This window comes from Clarias gariepinus, chromosome 11, assembly GCF_024256425.1.
Source record: "Clarias gariepinus isolate MV-2021 ecotype Netherlands chromosome 11, CGAR_prim_01v2, whole genome shotgun sequence".
NCBI lineage: Eukaryota > Metazoa > Chordata > Actinopteri > Siluriformes > Clariidae > Clarias > Clarias gariepinus.
Genome location: NC_071110.1, coordinates 13,166,501 through 13,184,965, shown reverse-complemented (window position 1 = coordinate 13,184,965; position 18,465 = coordinate 13,166,501). Strand labels below are relative to the sequence as shown.

The 18,465-nt window shown below is 37.6% G+C and overlaps 1 protein-coding gene across 1 annotated transcript in view; it reads right to left on the bottom strand.

Moving 5' to 3' along the window:
* Nucleotides 1-18,465, bottom strand: part of gbe1b (glucan (1,4-alpha-), branching enzyme 1b) — a 126,264-nt gene that overhangs the window by 51,438 nt on the left and 56,361 nt on the right. Inside the window, exons 8-10 of the mRNA XM_053507444.1 lie at nt 16,940-17,055; nt 16,593-16,720; nt 8,293-8,391 (exon numbers count right to left, since the gene is read on the bottom strand). Coding sequence (XP_053363419.1) covers nt 8,293-8,391; nt 16,593-16,720; nt 16,940-17,055 — 343 coding nt within the window. The remainder of the gene's footprint in view (nt 1-8,292; nt 8,392-16,592; nt 16,721-16,939; nt 17,056-18,465) is intronic.

Genomic DNA, 18,465 nt, shown 5'->3' with positions numbered 1-18,465 from the left:
ATTGGAGCATAACATAAGCTCTCCCCACATTTGTAAGTCAATAAAATATCTGTTCAATTGAAACAGTTCAGTCTCCATGGCTGCCCTAGGCTGTTTGTACGAGCAAAAAAACAATTCATGTGGGCCATCAATATCTAATGAGGAAAATGACGTAGGTGTCTCTACATGCTTTCAATCATGCCAGAAAGCTCCTCATCTTGGATCAGAATTCAGACATTCCATCCTTGGCAGCATGAGTCTATAAGTTTCAGGGGGTATGGTTTGTAGGGAAATCAGAAGAAGTACTGTATTTGTTTGGATTGTCAAGACAGACAAACCACATTCTGTCCAAACTGCTGTCCATATATTTTACAATGGGGATCAAACTTTTTTTCCCCCCGACTTCACAGTCTAACTCAGAGTTATCAGGATTAGTGGAAAGCGCTGCACATCCTGTCAGCCTGACGGTGTGTTTGTGTTCAACATGACTAGGCATGGACAGGAGAGTGACACACAGGGAAACCTTTTTATTACCCCACAGATGCACAATCAATAGGGGCAAGATAGAGAAACAGATAGCAGGTAAATCACAAACACTTTAGACACAACAAAATAGCTAGGAAAAGGCCATGTCTGCACCTTCCAGGTACTGCTTGACTGAGAGGAAAAGTTCTGAGGGACGTACTGTACACAGACCCAAGCCCTAGAGATGCTGAATGTCTATTTTGCTGACATGACGGTGGAAATGGTAGCACAGTGGATTAAGGGCCTGGGTTACTGATCAGAAGGTCGGCAGTTCAAGCCCCAGCTCCACCAAGATGCCACTGTTGGGCCCTTGAGCAAGACCTGTAACCCTGTTTGCTCTGGGGGCACTGCATCATGGCTGACACTGCGCTCTGACCCCAGTTTCCTAACAAGCCGGATATGCAAAGAGAGATTTTCACTGCAGTAATGCATACAGTATGTAATAAAAATAAAGGCTTTTTTTCCCCTGTCATCTCCTTCTTTAAAATAAGCCCAATCTTTTGGGGGTAAACACTCTGGACAGATGTTTAAAATGCTTAACCATTCTGGCCCATTCTGTAAGCACCATAGACTATAACTTTTCAGTTTTGTCCAATTTAAGCTAGACTGACAGGTAGGGGTAGGAATGCAATGTCAGACAGCTGATAAGAATCTGATACAGTACTTACAACGTCAATGCTGAGATCAAGTTAAAAAAAAAAAACAACTCCTGACATCTAATTCTAACAGGCTCAGTAAACACAAACCAACTTGAATTTTAACTGGTCTACAACCGGAAAAAAATCTAGCCATTGATTTAAAATTTTGCACATTCCAGCACTTTTAAGACATAACAGCATCTGTAACATCCTGTAAGTTGTCTTAAATCAACACTAAGACGAAACATAATACTCAAACCAGTCAAGAGAAACACTGTCACCATAAATACAGTATACTGTATACTGTATATATACACACATTCATAAAACACATTCCAAGAACTTTTGTTTTACTTCCACTTTAACCTTAGCGTGATCAAATTTTGCGATCTGAGAACTGTAGAATGAAAAGGGGGGGGAAAGGGAAATGAATTGCACTTCAGACCCTTCACTCATGCACAAACCCACTGAGAGCAATTAGTTTGAACACACAAAAATGGGACAAAGTCCAAAAAGTTTCAATTCGAGAATCAGGACCCCTGATGACTTGCAGAGAAAACGGCTAAATGAGAGAAGCCTCTATCTCTTTATCACCCGCTGTTATACACCACCCTCATCTCTACCAATTAACTTTCCACACAGATTGAATTACACTTCCTGTTGTGTGGGAATCCGAACTTATTGACATAAAACAGAGACATACTGTAATTTATAATAATATTAGAATTGATTAGACAGGGACAGCGCAGTAGATGGAGGTGACTTGTATGGAGAGCTACTCTGCACGATCAAGAGACACCGTTTCCCTCCTTTTCGTCCTTAGTGATACGCCTCATTCCAGTCTCCAGCTAATTATTTCTATTACATTTCAATCTACCAGAGCTGCAGGGAAGGGCGCTTGCTAAATTAGAGGGCTTTTGTAACATTATCCATTAGGAGCAATAGAATTTCGGAGTAGTAATCAGATACAATCTGGCCAAACTTGTGCTGCATGCCTGATCGGCTTTTCCTAATAGGACATCTTAATTTCACACAGGATCGGGGGAACAAGCATCACTCTGGCAGAAGACAGAAGTCTGATTAATCAGCAAGGGTTTGGAGAGTGTGTGCTTGCATTTTGGTGAGAATTGGTTCAATTTTAAGACTATTTTTAAAAACTGTTAAAATGCTGTTGATGCCACAATGCCACAATCTTGACATTGAGTTACTGTCTGTGGGCAGATTCACATGTCCACATTGGTTTACTCAGAGTTCAGTGTTTTCCTCCCACCTTCCAAATGCATGTGTTTAACTTAACTGTCTCAAACTAAACAGAACAGATTTAAAGAAAAACTCTCCGCTCCTGGCTCTCTCAAACATCACTGACGTGCTTCAAGCCCATGCGGCACACACGGCTAAGAATCTTGGTGTGGTTATAAACAAAGAAAATCAAAAGTGCTCTTCATATTTACACATGCCTTGGAAAGCCCACCTGTTTTCCCAAGCTTTCAGTATTTTTTTTATCATAGCTTATATAGATTTTCTTACTTTTGTTTTGCTTACATCCATCTGTGTATACTCTGGGTTAAATTTAAGAATCTTTAGGTTATTGAAAAGCGTGTTGCAAAGAAAATATATTATCATGATTATTATGGCATCAATATTATTACCATATTCTACAGATTTCTATTCCACAACACAAGATGTTTTTTTTTTCAGGACATTTCTTGCTACAGAATCTGCTACAGCTTCCTACAAGAGCTCTTTCTAGATTTGACTCTATTAATATGCAATAGCTCCTCTACAGAGCATTAAGAATGCTGTCAGGTTCATATCCTCCCAAAGCAACAATCAAAACACTTGTCTTTGCATTTGGGACCTCAAAGCGATCTATAACACATTATGTGCCCATCCTGGTTCAAAACCACACACCTGCATGCTAACTCAGTTCTCAGTTCTTCTGCATGTTCTTCTCTGATGTGTGACTGTCTTTGTATTTAAAAATGTAACTGTGTGTTCTGGATCAGCAGTGAACCAGCAGTGAATCAGCACACTCCATTCCAAACTGCACTATGTCTATGCATACAGTACAGTATATACTGTATACACAGTTGTGCTCAAAAGTTTGCATATTAATATAAGTAATAATAATAATAATAATATATATATATATATATATATATATATATATATATACTGTATATATATATATATATATATACTGTATATATATATATATATATATATATATATATATATATATAGTCTCTTACTGCAACCTGTTGCAATAAAACACTTGTCCCAATATCTTTATTTTAATATAAAGAAATGAGGTAAAAAAAAATAGTCTTTGCGAAAACATACTGTAGTCACACACACTAATATTTCATTGGGTTGCCTTTTGCCTTGATTATGGCATGCATTTGCCTTGTCATTGTTTCAATGAACGTGTGCAATATCAAAACATTAATTTCTGTTCAATTTCTTTTCAAAATCTTATATTGATGATGAGAGAGTCAGCCCGTTGTGTAAAATCTTCTCTATCACATCGCAAGGGAATTAAGGTCTGGACTCTGTAGTGGCCAATCCATGTGTGATAATGATGTCTCTTGCTCCCTGAACCACTCATTAGACCACATGACTTTTTCCAATGCTCCTCTAGCAAATTGTCTCACTGATAAGTAGTTTTCTCAAGGTTACACAGCTGTTTAGTCACAATCCCTTGAGTTCTCCTCGCATTGTGAGTGCAGAAATACTCTTTTTTTTTTTACTATTAAACATTTGAGTTCTTCAGTTTTATAATTATTTTTTCCAGATTACAATCATTCAAAATAATTCTTCTCTGACCTCAATTTTTTTCTGACCACCCCTATACTTCCAGGTGTTTTTAATAAGGCATGGAAGGTTCTTAACCCAATTTAAGTGGTTTCAGCAATCTCCTTAGTTGTTTTCTTTTCTTGAAGGAAGCCAATAATTGACCCTTTTGAACCAGAGTAACATCTAGTGCCATGAACACGTTTCATGTTTCTTCTGACTTAGTGGTTTAAAAACAAGAAGCACCTCACTGCATTAGTTAGGTTTAAATAATATGTTGCCAGCTGAATCATATTAATCAGTGCAGTAATTATCCAGTGGAAGGCTCTTAATACAGGTGGTGACTTTTTTTCTTTTTTTGGCCAGGCAGTGTAAGTTATATTCATAATATAGACCTAGACCATGTAAACCACTCTACCATTTGTACAAACTAATATTTATTTCACTTCTTCAAGCTATGGATCTTTGCATACAGAATATGCTTAACATACTGTACATATCTATATCATGGTGCCTTTGCATCTTTGCTCCGTGAATGTTTCTCTGACTAATTACTAGCTTTTTATGAAGAGACTGTACCAGCTTGCATCACATTTGTGCCATGTTCTCTTTATTTTTAATTATGGATTTACAGGTGCTCTGATGCATGTGCAAAGTTTGTGATATTTTTAGAACTAAACCCTGATCAATACTTTCCAGAATGCTGTCCTGGACTTATTTTCATAGTAACGTAGAAACGCAGCATTGTATTTCTGTTCAGCTTAAATCCACGCAGGTATGCTGCATTTAAATAACATGACTTCTGATGGCAACTGACTGCACAGAACTAATTTTACAGCACTGGAGGTGAATACTGATGCAGTCACTACTTTTGATGTACTGAATAATCTAAATGAATTCCATTATAGTTCTAGGTTGTAATGCTACAAAGTGCTCAAGGGAGGTAGATCTTTAACAAAGGCGATCTTTAACCTTAATCATTATATGACAAATCAATGAGCTAACTGTCTTTAAGGAGTTTGTCCCGTCTGCAGGCTTGCGCAACATCTGATCCATCAGAAACTTTGAAAGTTTTGGTTCACTTCAGACAAGGGCGAGTTTACAGGGTTTCTACAACTGAAACCTTTCCAAATGATGTCAAAACATACACAACCTCACAGGAAAACATCCACACGTACTGTATACACACATACTCACACACAAAACTTTGGCAGTCTTAGTGCATTGGCCCGCAATGTCTCTTAGGTACAGAAACAGAATAAAATCGATAGCAGTGTCGGATGAAAGGCCTCGAATAAATATTGCATGCTGGGCAAGTTTGTATGAAGAAGTAAATGTTGAAAAAGGGTGGGGGTGTAATATGGGGGATAGACCAAGCTCTCGGTGTGAGTCAGTAGAGCAGATGCACTGGCGCACTGAGGGAGTGGCGAGAAGATGGGCTAGCGGAGCGAGGCCGAGGAAGAGGTCATCTGGAATGAAAGAGGTGCTTCTACCTGCTGCTTCATCCAAGGAAGAAAAAAAAAAGCGCCTTGTACCTTGGGTAGGCTTGGCTAGTAATGCATGTCTGTGTTTCACTAAGGCTTCTGCTCGAAACACAAAGAAACTCTGGTCTATATGCATTACATCTGCTTGACTACACTAAGAAGAAAAAAGAGAAAATGTTCATAGAGAAAAGGACTGGGTTCGACTATCAATGAGGAGCTAATTAACACTTAAGTTTAAGTCACATGGCTCAAGCACATATTTCTGCTAATAGCATGGTATTTTACAGTATGGTAACTATGGCAACATGTTATATGGCAGTATGCCTGGAAACAGCACTTTCATTAAAAAGTCAATATTGAATAATTTTATAATGGGCCTGTACTTAGCTACTCTACTCAGCCACAGTTGTATGCATTCCCTGAAGCATTTAGGTAAATTTTTACTACTAATCTTACTTCTCATCATTTAGTGCACGTACTTTATCCACATTACTTAAAAACGCAGGTACCCATCATGCACTACTGTACAAAAACAGTAGTGATAATGTTTCCAACATGCCTATACTACAGTATATACCAGGTATTTACACAAACACTGCTACCAATATTTTTTTGGGGAAAAAAATGAAGATGAATTTGCCTTAGGTCGAGCAAATTCCTAACATCTTCATTATTTCAAAAAGAAACATTTTCAAGGAAAAATTATGCAAATCAGTGATAGAGAAAATAGATATGTAAAACAAGAGAAAATTGAACTCTGCTAGCATTTCCTTGATGAAGGCATGATGGCAAGTAACTGCAAAACATATTAACAAAAAATAAAACTCAACAAAACCCCAACAAATCATAAAATGCTTGTTTTGTATTTTTTTTATTTTTGTGGTTTTGCTGCTGGGTTTGTGGTTTGGCTTCATCTTTAGTTTTTTAATGAGTTTTGCACATACTAGGCACTAAAAAAAAAGATGATCTTTATCCACAACCATTCCAAATCTTCCATAAATTTATACCACTATGCATAGAACTACTGATTTGAATGACAGTGCCTTGTAAATATACAGTATGCATCCTTGACATTTGGAAGAAAACGGAAGGTCATCATTTGACGATAATTGCGTATAAATCTTTTAAGGTTTGCTTTTAGACATCTTGGGTTTTTCTAATTGCCAGTCTACCAAAAAAGATCCTCGCAGCGGAAAAGAAAAAAGTACCAGAAACGTGACACGGCTGGTAATTGTAATTTTTTTTCCCTCACTTAATTAGCCATGGATTCTTTGAAAAGGACGAGGGAGAAGGACACACATCTACTTATTACTGTCAAACACTGACACCTGGATAACTCATCATTCTGTACTTAAATCAATTCACAGGAATATCAAGATGCAGTTGTAAAATATTTACATATTAATTATGTGTTTATGGAACAGCCGAGTTGATACTAATTGTGCTTAGGAAATACAGGCTTTCTGATCAAGGGCAGCATATTTAAAAGGGTAAAAACACAAAATTAAATTTCTAATTTATGTAAGTGATCAGGCAAGTTGTCCTACATGTGCAACGTACAGGACAACATGAAAATATGAATAACTTAATCAATAAGCATTACATTACAACAGCAGCAACAACAACAAAACAGGGGTTGCATCATGATACCAGTTATGATATTATGCCTGGCAGTCTATATAAAAATAAAACATGTGGTTTGATGCTTGCATCAACACATTAAAAAGCGCCTTTCCCTTCTGAAGAACAGCCATGGTAATCCTTTGAGAAATAAAATACTTTGTGCAACTAAATTTAAAAAACCTGGCACCAACCCTGCCATCCTAAGACTAAAATGTCTACACGATGAGTGCTGCATACAACATGGTCAATGACTTTCTTATGAATTGGAGGTTGTTTGGAAGGTACTAATTGTGTACAACATAAGGACTGAGGCATATGTACAAGATTTGGAAGAAATCCTCACGTCAAAACAAGCACCTTTGGACGATGTACTCTCAATCCACGAACCTTAGGTCACGCTGAGCCTCATTCCCACTACGTCAGCAAAAAAAAAATTGTGAACACAGTAAGAACCTGGTGAGGACATGGTCGAGGCATAATCCAGGAAGAACTTACAGTAATAAGGACATGGTAATGATGGCATTGAACAGGTGTAAATAACACCTCTTAGGGAAGTAATTGATGTACTGTACTACAGTATAAGCATTGCACAGATGGGAAAGATTGGACAGGGTACTGACCGAGTCGTCAGTGGGATGTCACTGCATTGTTGCTACGTTAATGAAGTTCTCAGAACAACCTCTTTGGAATTCATATTAATTTATAGTTCATATTCTTTTAATGCTTGCCAGGTTTATAATACAAATGCAGCATGTTATCAGTGTATCTATCTCATGTTCAGAGAATTGAGAATTGGTTTAATCTCATTGGAGAAATTAGTGACAACATGATAGAAGTACTGAGACCTGACAGGGACATGGCTAGAAAATAGTAGTAATAAATGCACATTTGATAAATGATAAATGATAAATGCACATTTTCCAATTTTGACCCTGATCCCGCTGCATTCTTCGATATTTTTGGGACGCATTGGGAACTTGATAGTCTTTGTCACAGTGTGATGGGGACCTTTCTTGCAAATCATTGTATTTTGTTTCCAATGCTTAAAACCAGTACTTTTTTTTAAATGATTTTAAGCACTTTATTTCAATCTGATACAATGTAAAGTTGCCTTACTAAAAAAAGTCTGCATTGTCACATATAAAAAATAATACAGGCAACTTAATTACAGTCAGCTGGGGACTGTCATTTTTATGGAGGCATGTAATTATTGTTATATCACATGGGATTTTAAATTAAACAAATCTTACCTGGATCCACTTGTCAGGAATAGCCATGGCCAGCCTGTAGTCGAAGCCACAGCCTCCCTCCTGCACAGGTCGACATAGCATGGGCATACCAGACACATCCTAAAAAAAAAATAATAATAATAATAATAATTAAAAAAAGTAAAAAAAAACATTTCTGCTATATGATCTCTTACATCGTCTATGTTTAAATGCATTTTATCTAAAACAGTCTAGAAATTTCACTTCTAGGTAGGTTATAAGGACTTCAATATGGTTCTTAGCTTCTGTTTGTTTTAACATTTCTCATCCTTGTCATTTCTAGATAACGTTAGTGCTTCTGCTTTACTTATTCTGTTACAAGCTCCATTCTAACTGAGATTTCCTTGTTCATTAAGTTGCAAATAGCTGCATAGTTTTGATCTCAACTCCTTGCTGTTTCCCTACTGTTCACTTGACTGTTTGGTGTAAATGGATTGGCTAGCATAGCAGAGTGAAAGGTTCTTTGTTAAAAAATTAGGCTTCCCATTGTGTCTACTGGATACCTACTTCTTCTTCCAAATATAGGGTCACAGGAGTGGGCAGTTTTTACTTTCATGCAGGCAGGAGCAGCATCAAATATAAAGCTTGCAGGCCAAAACAGACACATTCATTAACATAAGAGCGCATAGGGTGCTTGAATGGTGCTATGTGATGGTTTTACAGCAGCCACTCACTCACTCACTGTACCAATTGTCTATACCATGTTATTTTCTGTATACAGGGTCACAGGGCTTACATAGAGTTAAAACATGAGGTGGGGTAAACCCTGGACAGAGTGCCAATTCATCACAGGGTACACACACTTACACACTACAGGCAATTTGGGGAACACCAATTAACCTAAGCTGCATGTCTTTGGACTGTAGGAGAAAACCGGGGTACTGTGGGAGGAAACCCACCAAGCACAGGCAAAAAGAACATGCAAACTCCATGCACACAGGGCGGGAATTGAACCTGGCCGGGAATTGAACCTGGACCCTGGAGGTGCAAGGCGACAGTGCTAACCGCTAAGCCACTGTGCCACCCTAAGCATTTATATATTAGTCCTTAAACCTTTTTATCCTGATTTTAGCTGCTGTGGATTAACTTGATAGTTTGGGAAACAGAAACAAGTTCATTAGAAAATATCTGGAGCAGGTACAAGGAAAATGATAACTGCATGTGTATACTAAAAATTCCTTGTGGAACATGCATATACTCATGAAGAAAAGAAACTCTGCCCTATAAAAATACATAAAAGATTGTACTGTCACGGAAACCCAAAATTTAAGATAAAGTACCACCATGCCTAGTAGAGTGTTATTTTATCATGAATAACATGCATGAAAATTGCCACATGATTATGTCCAGCTAACATGTCTCAGTATAAAATTTAAGATTTTTTTTTTATTTTTATCTTATTATACATCTGAGCAGTTGAGGGTTAAGGGCCTTGCTCAAGGGCCCAACAGTGACAGTACAGTAACTTGGTGGCAGTGAGGTTTGAGTTAAGCTTCTGGCTACCTTTTATGCATACTGCTCTACCAGATATTAGCTTAATGTTACCTGCTCATCATCTGCTAGTATTGCAGTCATCTGTACAAATAGACAGGAGCAGCAAATCATTGCTTCTAGCAATATACCCGGAAATCAATTACAATGTCTTTCATCTTCAGCGCTGCTCAATTATAAAATAAAAAAAAAACATAAACGTAAACCATTTTGAATCTGCTTCTGAAACTTTAATCAGTGCATCTGAGAACAGTCTCATCAAAGTTATTGCTTGCTTTTTTATTCCTTAACCTTGCATGAATTCTTAAACCTCCTGCTGCAATATCAGTGCTGTCAAGAATTCCTTTCTAATCTTAGAGTCTAACCTTATGTCTTCATCTCAACTCTCAAGTCTTGATCATATTCTATGATCTCTGACATACTTACTTGACCAGATGGTCCCATTAAAAATGAGACCTGCTCCTGGTGAGCTTTTAAAAACTTTGTGGTTTTAAAACATGATTGGCATCATGAGCCCCCTTATGAGAAATCTGACTTGAGTATTCCAAGAAGTTTAAAACAATACCTGTTCATTATACATTTCTTCTGTCTTTAACGATATTAGATGTAAGCCAACATCTTTTTTTTATCGCCACTAGTAACTTTTTGATCAACCCCTCTATCGATTTTTCCAACTTAGATTTTTCAAAGACAAAAATAAGAAAGTATATAAGCAGTTTCCCTTTGTCCATTCAGCACTTGATTATAATCTTTATAAACACACCTTTGTCAGTCTTTCTCCCAACAATGTTGTTCTCATGCCTCAACTTACGTACACAGATCTAATTAATTATTCTACCCATTTAAACTTGCTAATATATCTATTAGGAAATATTTTCAGTATGTTCCATTATCAACCATTTGGTTTTGGTTCTGTTCTTACCTCTTAGAAAAGTGCCAAACCTGAAACATTATCGACCTATTTCCGATAATTTGTCTTCACAGCCAAATTGTTGAAAATGTCTGCAGCCTCTTAACTGTAATCTTTCTTAATCAATAACAATTTTTATGAACCATTTTCAAAAGGGGTTTTGTACACTTTACAGCACTAAGACCACACTTTTATGGGCCCTTAATGACCTCTTCTGTTCTACTGTTTCTGCATTTTTTCCTATCTTTCTTAACATCAGGTTTCTCCTACCTATTTACTTTTAAAATTACTGACACTGGCACAGCTTTTGTGTAATTCGATGCTTCATTATTAAATTGTATCACCTTAATGTCATGATTAGGCACAAACCATTTACTGATTGAAGTGAGCAAGGTATTCCGCAGGGATCAGTTCTAGTCCGACCCTTTTCATTAATTAGGTTTGCCTTAACTCAAAAACTTCAGCACCACCCCCCCCTGTTATGCTTATTTGTGTGTTCTCCAAATCTATCACTTCTCTGTAGAGAAGAACTGAACTTTCTTCTTGAACTTTTATCCTATCCTGGATTGTTGCTGGGTGCTTACTTAACATTGCGGCTTGATTGCGACTCTTCTTGTGAATTTCTTTATTGTAATTCCTGATTAAAGTACATCATACCTTTGGAATTCCAAAGGGACTCATATAAAATTCTAAAAAAGGGACTCATATTTTTAACTGCTCGCTCACACACCGTTAGGGGCGGCGTAACACACTCGGAGGATAGCGCTATCTGCTCCTTCCGCTTGCGTGAGCTCACAGATGCCCTTGATAGAGCCGTCATTAATGTGGGAGCACGAAGTACCTCTAATCCCTCCCCTGTGAGAGAGCTCGGCCAATCAGCTCTCTCTAGGTCTCTGGCTGCGAGAGGTTACAGCATCAACCGGGGATCAAACTCGCGATCTCCGGATGATAGGGCGAGCACTTTACCACTGCGCCATTTACGCTCTTTTTTTCCCTTAACTCAGAGTGGTAATTTATAGAGGCAGATTTTTTAGTTATAGCATGATCAGCCACACAGCAGAACCCACAGTGTATCCGTCATCCCTCCCATCTTGTACTTTGACTGATTGTAAAACAAATCATACTGAACACTTTTTATGAACATTATATTGGGCAGGGCATCCCTTTGCTCTAAAAACAGACCCAACACTTCATGGCACACATTTCAAGTACAGTGGAACCTTGGATGAAAAAATTTATCTTTACCCTCTTTAATGATACTTGCTTTTGCTTTACACGCGCACTGTACACACACGCATACAGACACAAAATAATATATGTTTTAAGCACACACATGTCACAGTGTTATAGTAAACAGTACACGCGTGCACAGATGTTGATTATACCCTGAGAGACACACACTAAGACCCCGCAGGAAAACGAATACCCACAATTCCGCAGAGTAAAAAATGTTGACTCAGTTGTGATCACGTGACACTAGGCATCAAAACAAGAAGCGCATGCGTAATACATGATACTCAGTACTCGTAAACCAAGACTTGTTAGTTTTCCAAGTCAAAATCATTAAAAATCTTTGCTCGTCTTGCGGAACACTCACAAACTGCGTTACCCGCAATCTGAGGTTTTACTGTAATGTTAAAAATGTTGAAATGTTCTTTTGAGGTTCTGGTACACGTTAACATGATTTCAATCTTATGTTCTACCAACTAAAAGATGTTCTATTGGAATAGGATCAAGGAACTGGGAAGAATGTTGAATACCTCTGAACTTATTTTAATGTCAAACCAGTTTGCAATGACTATGGCTTTGTGTCAAGGTGCGTTATCATGTTGTCAAGTGGCCATTAAAAGATGTGTAAACAGTGTCTATGAAAAAATACACATGTTCAGCAACAGTACTCAAACAGAATGTGGCATTCAAGCAATGATTGATTGGTATTAACAAGCCCAACATATGCCAAGAGGGCATCCCTCATGCCATTAAATACCCTTCACCAGCCTGTTGTTCATGTTGTTCTCAAGTTGTTGGTGCCAAATTCTGAACATACCAACTGTGTGCCTCTGCAGAAGCCAAAATTCATCTGACCAGGCTAAGTTTTCCAGTCTGCATCTGTCTATTTCTGATGAGTCTGTGCCCACTGCAGCCTCAGCTTTCTGTTCCTGGCTGACAGAAGTGGAACCCGACATGGTTTTCTGCTGTTGAGACCATCTACCTTAACGCCTGACATGTTGTGCATCCTAAGATGTTTTTCTGCTCACCACAATAGTACAGAATTTTAATCTGAGATACTGTACCCTTCCTGTCAGCTCTAACCAGTCTAAATTCTCTCATCACCACAGAACTGCCACAGACTAGACAAGTTCTTATTGCACAATTCTCAGTAAATTCTTGAGACTTGAGATGCAAGTGCATGAAAATCCCATAATATTTGCATACTCAGACATATTCAAGCCAGTTCATCTGGGACCAACAAACACACCACAAACAAAATCAAAGAGATCACATTTTTACCCTTGTTGTGATGATTGATGTGAAATGGCTGGCTTGTATCAGCAAGACTCTATGCATCAAACTGCTGCCACACGATTGGCTGATTAGATAACTGCATGAATGCGTAGGTCTACATTAACATTTATGGCATTTGGCAGACGCCCTTATCCAGAGCGAGTTACGGATGTGCTTTGAAGTCTCTATCAATAAATACATCTAGATACTAGTTCACTGAGTCACGGACTAAGAAGTCTACAGTATAAACTCTGTTAGGGATGCAATATATTTAAAAAAGCACCCAAAACACATTTTTATTTAGGTGCTAATTTAAATACCTAATAGAGCGGTGGTTTATAGTTGACGTATGAAGACTGACGATGACTTGTTCGGACATCTAGGGGAAGTTCATTTTACCACCTCTGTGCTAAAACGCAGAAGAGTCTTAACACTCTGAGATATCCTGAGATATGGTGGGATAATTCAAGCAGTGTTAAAGAATTAGAAGGAACATTGTGCAGTGTGGGGAGTGATAAGTGCTTTGAGGCAAATGGGTGCTGGTCTATTTTTGACTTTGTAAGCAATCAACAGTGGTTTAAATCTGTGAAAAGCTAGAGGAAACCAGTGGAGGGAGCAATGCAATTGGGTGGTGTGGGGTGGTGTGAAAGAGTAAAAATGACTGACATGAGCATGTAAGATTGTCAAGGTGAGAGGAAAAGGATAGTTGATTGTACATGGATAATCTGTGGTAAGTTGAGCTCAAAGAGACCAGGGAGATCACAAGAGCTTAACAGGAGTGATGAATCACCTGGGATAAACCACAGTTCAGTTTTGCCGTGATTAACTTAGAGCTGATGAGATGCCTTCCACAACGAGATGTCTGAGATCTGAAGAGAAATATGAGTTTATAAAGGGGGATTGGTATTTTGAGAACCCATGTGAGGATATGACATCATCAAGAGATTAAATATAGATGGAGAACACAAAAGGACCGTGTCTTGAGCCGTGTGGGAGACCCAGGTTGAGGCAGATGTACCACAAATTCCAAGTTTCATGGAAGGAAGACTGGTATAATCTTTGACTGGCACAGCATCATGCACATTTTCAGTGATTGCCCAAAATGCAGTCTGTAAAATGTGTTACTTACAGACTGGTTAGGATCCTGGAAGCTGTTCTGTGAGATGAAGAGACAGTTGACTGTATACAAAGGAATTTACAAAGAAAACAGAAAAGTGATATTGGTCAGTCGTTGCTGTTGTCTGAGAGATCCAGAGTGGATTTCTTTGAGATGGGAACAGAGATTGTTCTCTTGAACACAGTTAGTACATAACCAGATGTTGTGGAGCCATCGATGATAGTACTGATGCCGGGGGACGGCCTTGTGAGATGATTCTTGTATGCAAAGGGCAGGTGGCACGATTGCAAAACTTAATGACTTGCAAGATGTCTTCTTTTGCTAGATTAGGAAAATGTGCCAGTGAAAGAGAAGAAGGAATTCTAAGTTTGTTGTGTAGGAGTTGGGTTAAAAGTGTGGGTTGGCACATTTTTAAGTGTTCCCATTATTAAAGGTGACAAAGGCTTCTGCAGTTAGGGAGGACAGAACAGAAAGAACTGTAACTGCATGGAATTGGAAGGATATGAGAGGTAAGAAGCATCATTGTAGAAAAAACAACAGCCAACCTGTACCACCACCCCTGCCAGTTTCTCCCTGAGAGTGTGTGAGATAGCACAAGCAGAGGATAGAGCAGGCAGTGTTGCGGAGTTCTGTGGAAAACCAGGTCTCACTTAGTGCCAGAAAAGTCAAGAGAGTAATTGGAATCTAAAGCTGAGATGAAATCAGATTTCTTTATAGCAGACTGGCAGTTCCCATGCCCACCCACGACTGCTGTTAAAGACTGAGACAACAGTGGAAGGTAGGTGAGGTTACTGACAGCTCGGCCTCTGGTTTTTGAAAAAGAGCTTCTGAGTCTGTGCGATATGATGAGAGAAAGAGTGAGAGAGGTAGACGTACAGTAGTCAGGAGTTAGGAGTTAGATCTGAGTTTAAGTTATTGATTTGTTTGCATTATCATTGATATTATTATTATTATTATTATTATTATTATTATATGGGAGAGCTATGAAAAACATGTTATTTTACTTAATTTTTCATCAAGCCCATTAATCAGTTTAAACTAAACGTTTTTGTGTATGTATTTTTAAAAGAATAAGCATGCAATTTAGTCAGGTTCATAAACCAATGAGCTACTATCTACTATAACAAGGTATTGTTGACTAATTATAAAAATACACAGAGAGAAGTAAGTTAAACAAGCAAGTGTGTTCTTAGATAGTAGGTCCCCACCAATGAGCACTAATTTAATGTGCTCTGCTCGTTTGGCTCTGTAGGTTAATTCGTTCTGTGCAAACATAGGAAAAAGTAGCTCTGCTGACAAGAAGGTTAGTGAACTGAGAAGACGAGCATTGTTGGAATTTAGGATGAAAGTAGTGTTTTCTGTGAGGAGTAATGAGAAAAAAGAAGCACCAACACTGCACTGCATTAACTTTGGTACTGGGGATTAAACAGTGGAAAAAAAGAATAATAGAGGTTTACTGCATAGATAGTTGGCCAAAACATTGTATTGGTGCTAAAAAGTGTCTCACCTTGGTGAAAAAGTGAATTTTCAGATAGGATCATAACACCATTTTTCATAATACTAATACTAATACTAATAATACTAATAATAATGTTTCTTATCTTGCGATCTATGCTTAATTTTTTTGTAAATAAGCATACACATTCATATTTTTAATAGATAAAAATAAACACATTTGCTTAATACAATTTCATGCACTTTTATATAGTGTCCGTAACTTTTTGTTATTCAAATCTATCAATGATCTTGATTGTCATCCAGATAAAACATGAAAAGACATAAACCTGCAAAAGTGTATTATTGTAAAATGCAAAATTGTAAGATATTGCAACATGGTTACGGACACTACCGATTTTTGGTAGCTTTTTCCAAGCTTTTACCAAAAACACTTTAGGCAACAATTTTTATAGGCCGTATGCTTTTAAATACTTACACCAACAAGTATCAATACTTATGAAGAAATATGAATAACTTGCATCTAAATTATTATAGTTTGAAGTGAGAGTATAACTTGAACTTGAAATATTTCGGGAAGCAAGATTGGACACTTGCATGTTGCACAAACTTTAGAAGCAGCACACACATTTTCTGTATTATATATATATAACATAAAAGAATAAAATCAGTACCAATACTGTGTTTTGACCGGGTGCAAGTTTTCAAATATATAAAAAATTATAATTAGACTTTCCAAAGGAGGATGTAATATGAAATATGTTTTTGTTTTGTTACGTATTAAAAACTCTAAAATGAGCATACCTCAGCTATAGTTATGCAGTCCTCATACAGGGTGTGTAGAATATGGTTAGCTAGCATGAGGTAGACTAGCGAGTCCTCATCAACATGAAGCCCAAAGTACTCAGAGTATGAGCCTGAAAATCCTGAACCTAAGTTTAAAAAAAAATAAAAAATGAGACACAAATACATTAGAGTGACATTACTCAACATGAAGTTTTGTATAGCTCATGCACATTATATATATATATATATATATATTTACCTCATTTACTTTTTTAAACATTAAAGAGGTATGAAAGAAAAAAAAAGCCTGGCAAAGGTACATTACATTAATCTGTATGAAAGAAAATTTTTTTTCACAGACATACCGACACCATGATGGTGGTAGAGCATGGAGGTGATCCCATCAAATCTAAATCCGTCAAACCGGTATTCTTCCATCCACCAGCGCAGGTTGGACAAGAGAAAACGCAGCACCTCCCAGCTTGAAGAGACACACACACACATACACATAATTCTTCTAGGCATAAAGCTCCATTCTGGGAATAAAAACTATGTGCCTGAAAATTCTAAACTCAAGGTTCCTAGCTCATGTTTTTGTATGAGCAATTGCAAAATTGACTCTAAAAATGATTGGCACCATAAGCCATGCAACATTTCTCCCTCTGAGACCTACTAAAAAGGACACATTTTCAGCATGTCATTTTGGGTAAAGAGAGCAGGCACTACAGTCCCAGATTTCCTGGCTATACAATCAACAGAACTGATATCATTAACTTATGCACTGTAATCATTTGTTGCATATGCATGGTTTATCTGTGTTGAAAGAGGATGATACACTGCATACTATACATTCAGAAACCCCGTTTTTTATTTTACCATATTCATACACTCATCTAAATATTTCTCTTGCTTTATTTTGGATATGGATTTCCAGCTATTGTTGTGGTAGAAGCTGAGCATTTACTTTAAAAGTTTTTCCCAAATATGTTTTTGTCCAGATAATGTGTTCATTTCTCTCTCAATCCAAACAAGTTTCCCTGATGCTGAAAAACATCCCTCAGCATGATGCCACTATGACCATGCTGTGCCGTAGAAAATGAACAAGCCGGATGATGAGTGGTGCTTGGTTTCCTCTTGATAAAGACAATCGAATCAGGTTTCCTCAGGCCTGAGAGTCATTTAGATGCCTTTTGGCAAAATCCAAGAGAACACTCATGCACCTTTTACCTAGGAGTGACTTCCATTTGGCCACTCTGCCATAACGACCAGAATGGTACAGTGCCACTGAGATTATGGTGCTTCTAGAGTTCTGCCTGAGTACCCAGGGTGATGAAAATCCAAACGGATAAAGGCTTTCTCCCATTTGCTTAGTTTGGCTGGTTGGCCAGCCAAAGAAAAAGTCTGTATAGCTCTAAATAACAGTCAAGAAACTGTTTAATGCTGTTTCCTTTTAAGAAGACCGTTAAAGCTGGCAAAGTTTTTGGTACACTTGTCTAAACCTAGCTTGGGATCGCTCTGATCTCATGGCTTGTGAATATAAATTTGTCATCCATCAGCTGATTATATCACTTTTATATTATGAGCATTTTCTAATGTCTACAGCGGAAAAGTTAAAGAGTTATATTGCTGCATGTGGCATCTTGAGTCTAAACAGTAAATGCAGAAATGAAAATTCCACTGAGCTATGCAACTTCTATTAAGTACCTCAATCATTATGTGTAGAATATACAGTACACACATATGCAAGAGGTATACAGACAGCCAGTTTATATATATATATATATATATATATATATATATATATATATATATATATATATATATAAAATGCAGGCACCATAATATTATGGGGGGCTTAAAGCTTCATGTCTAGCAACTCCCCTGCCTGCAT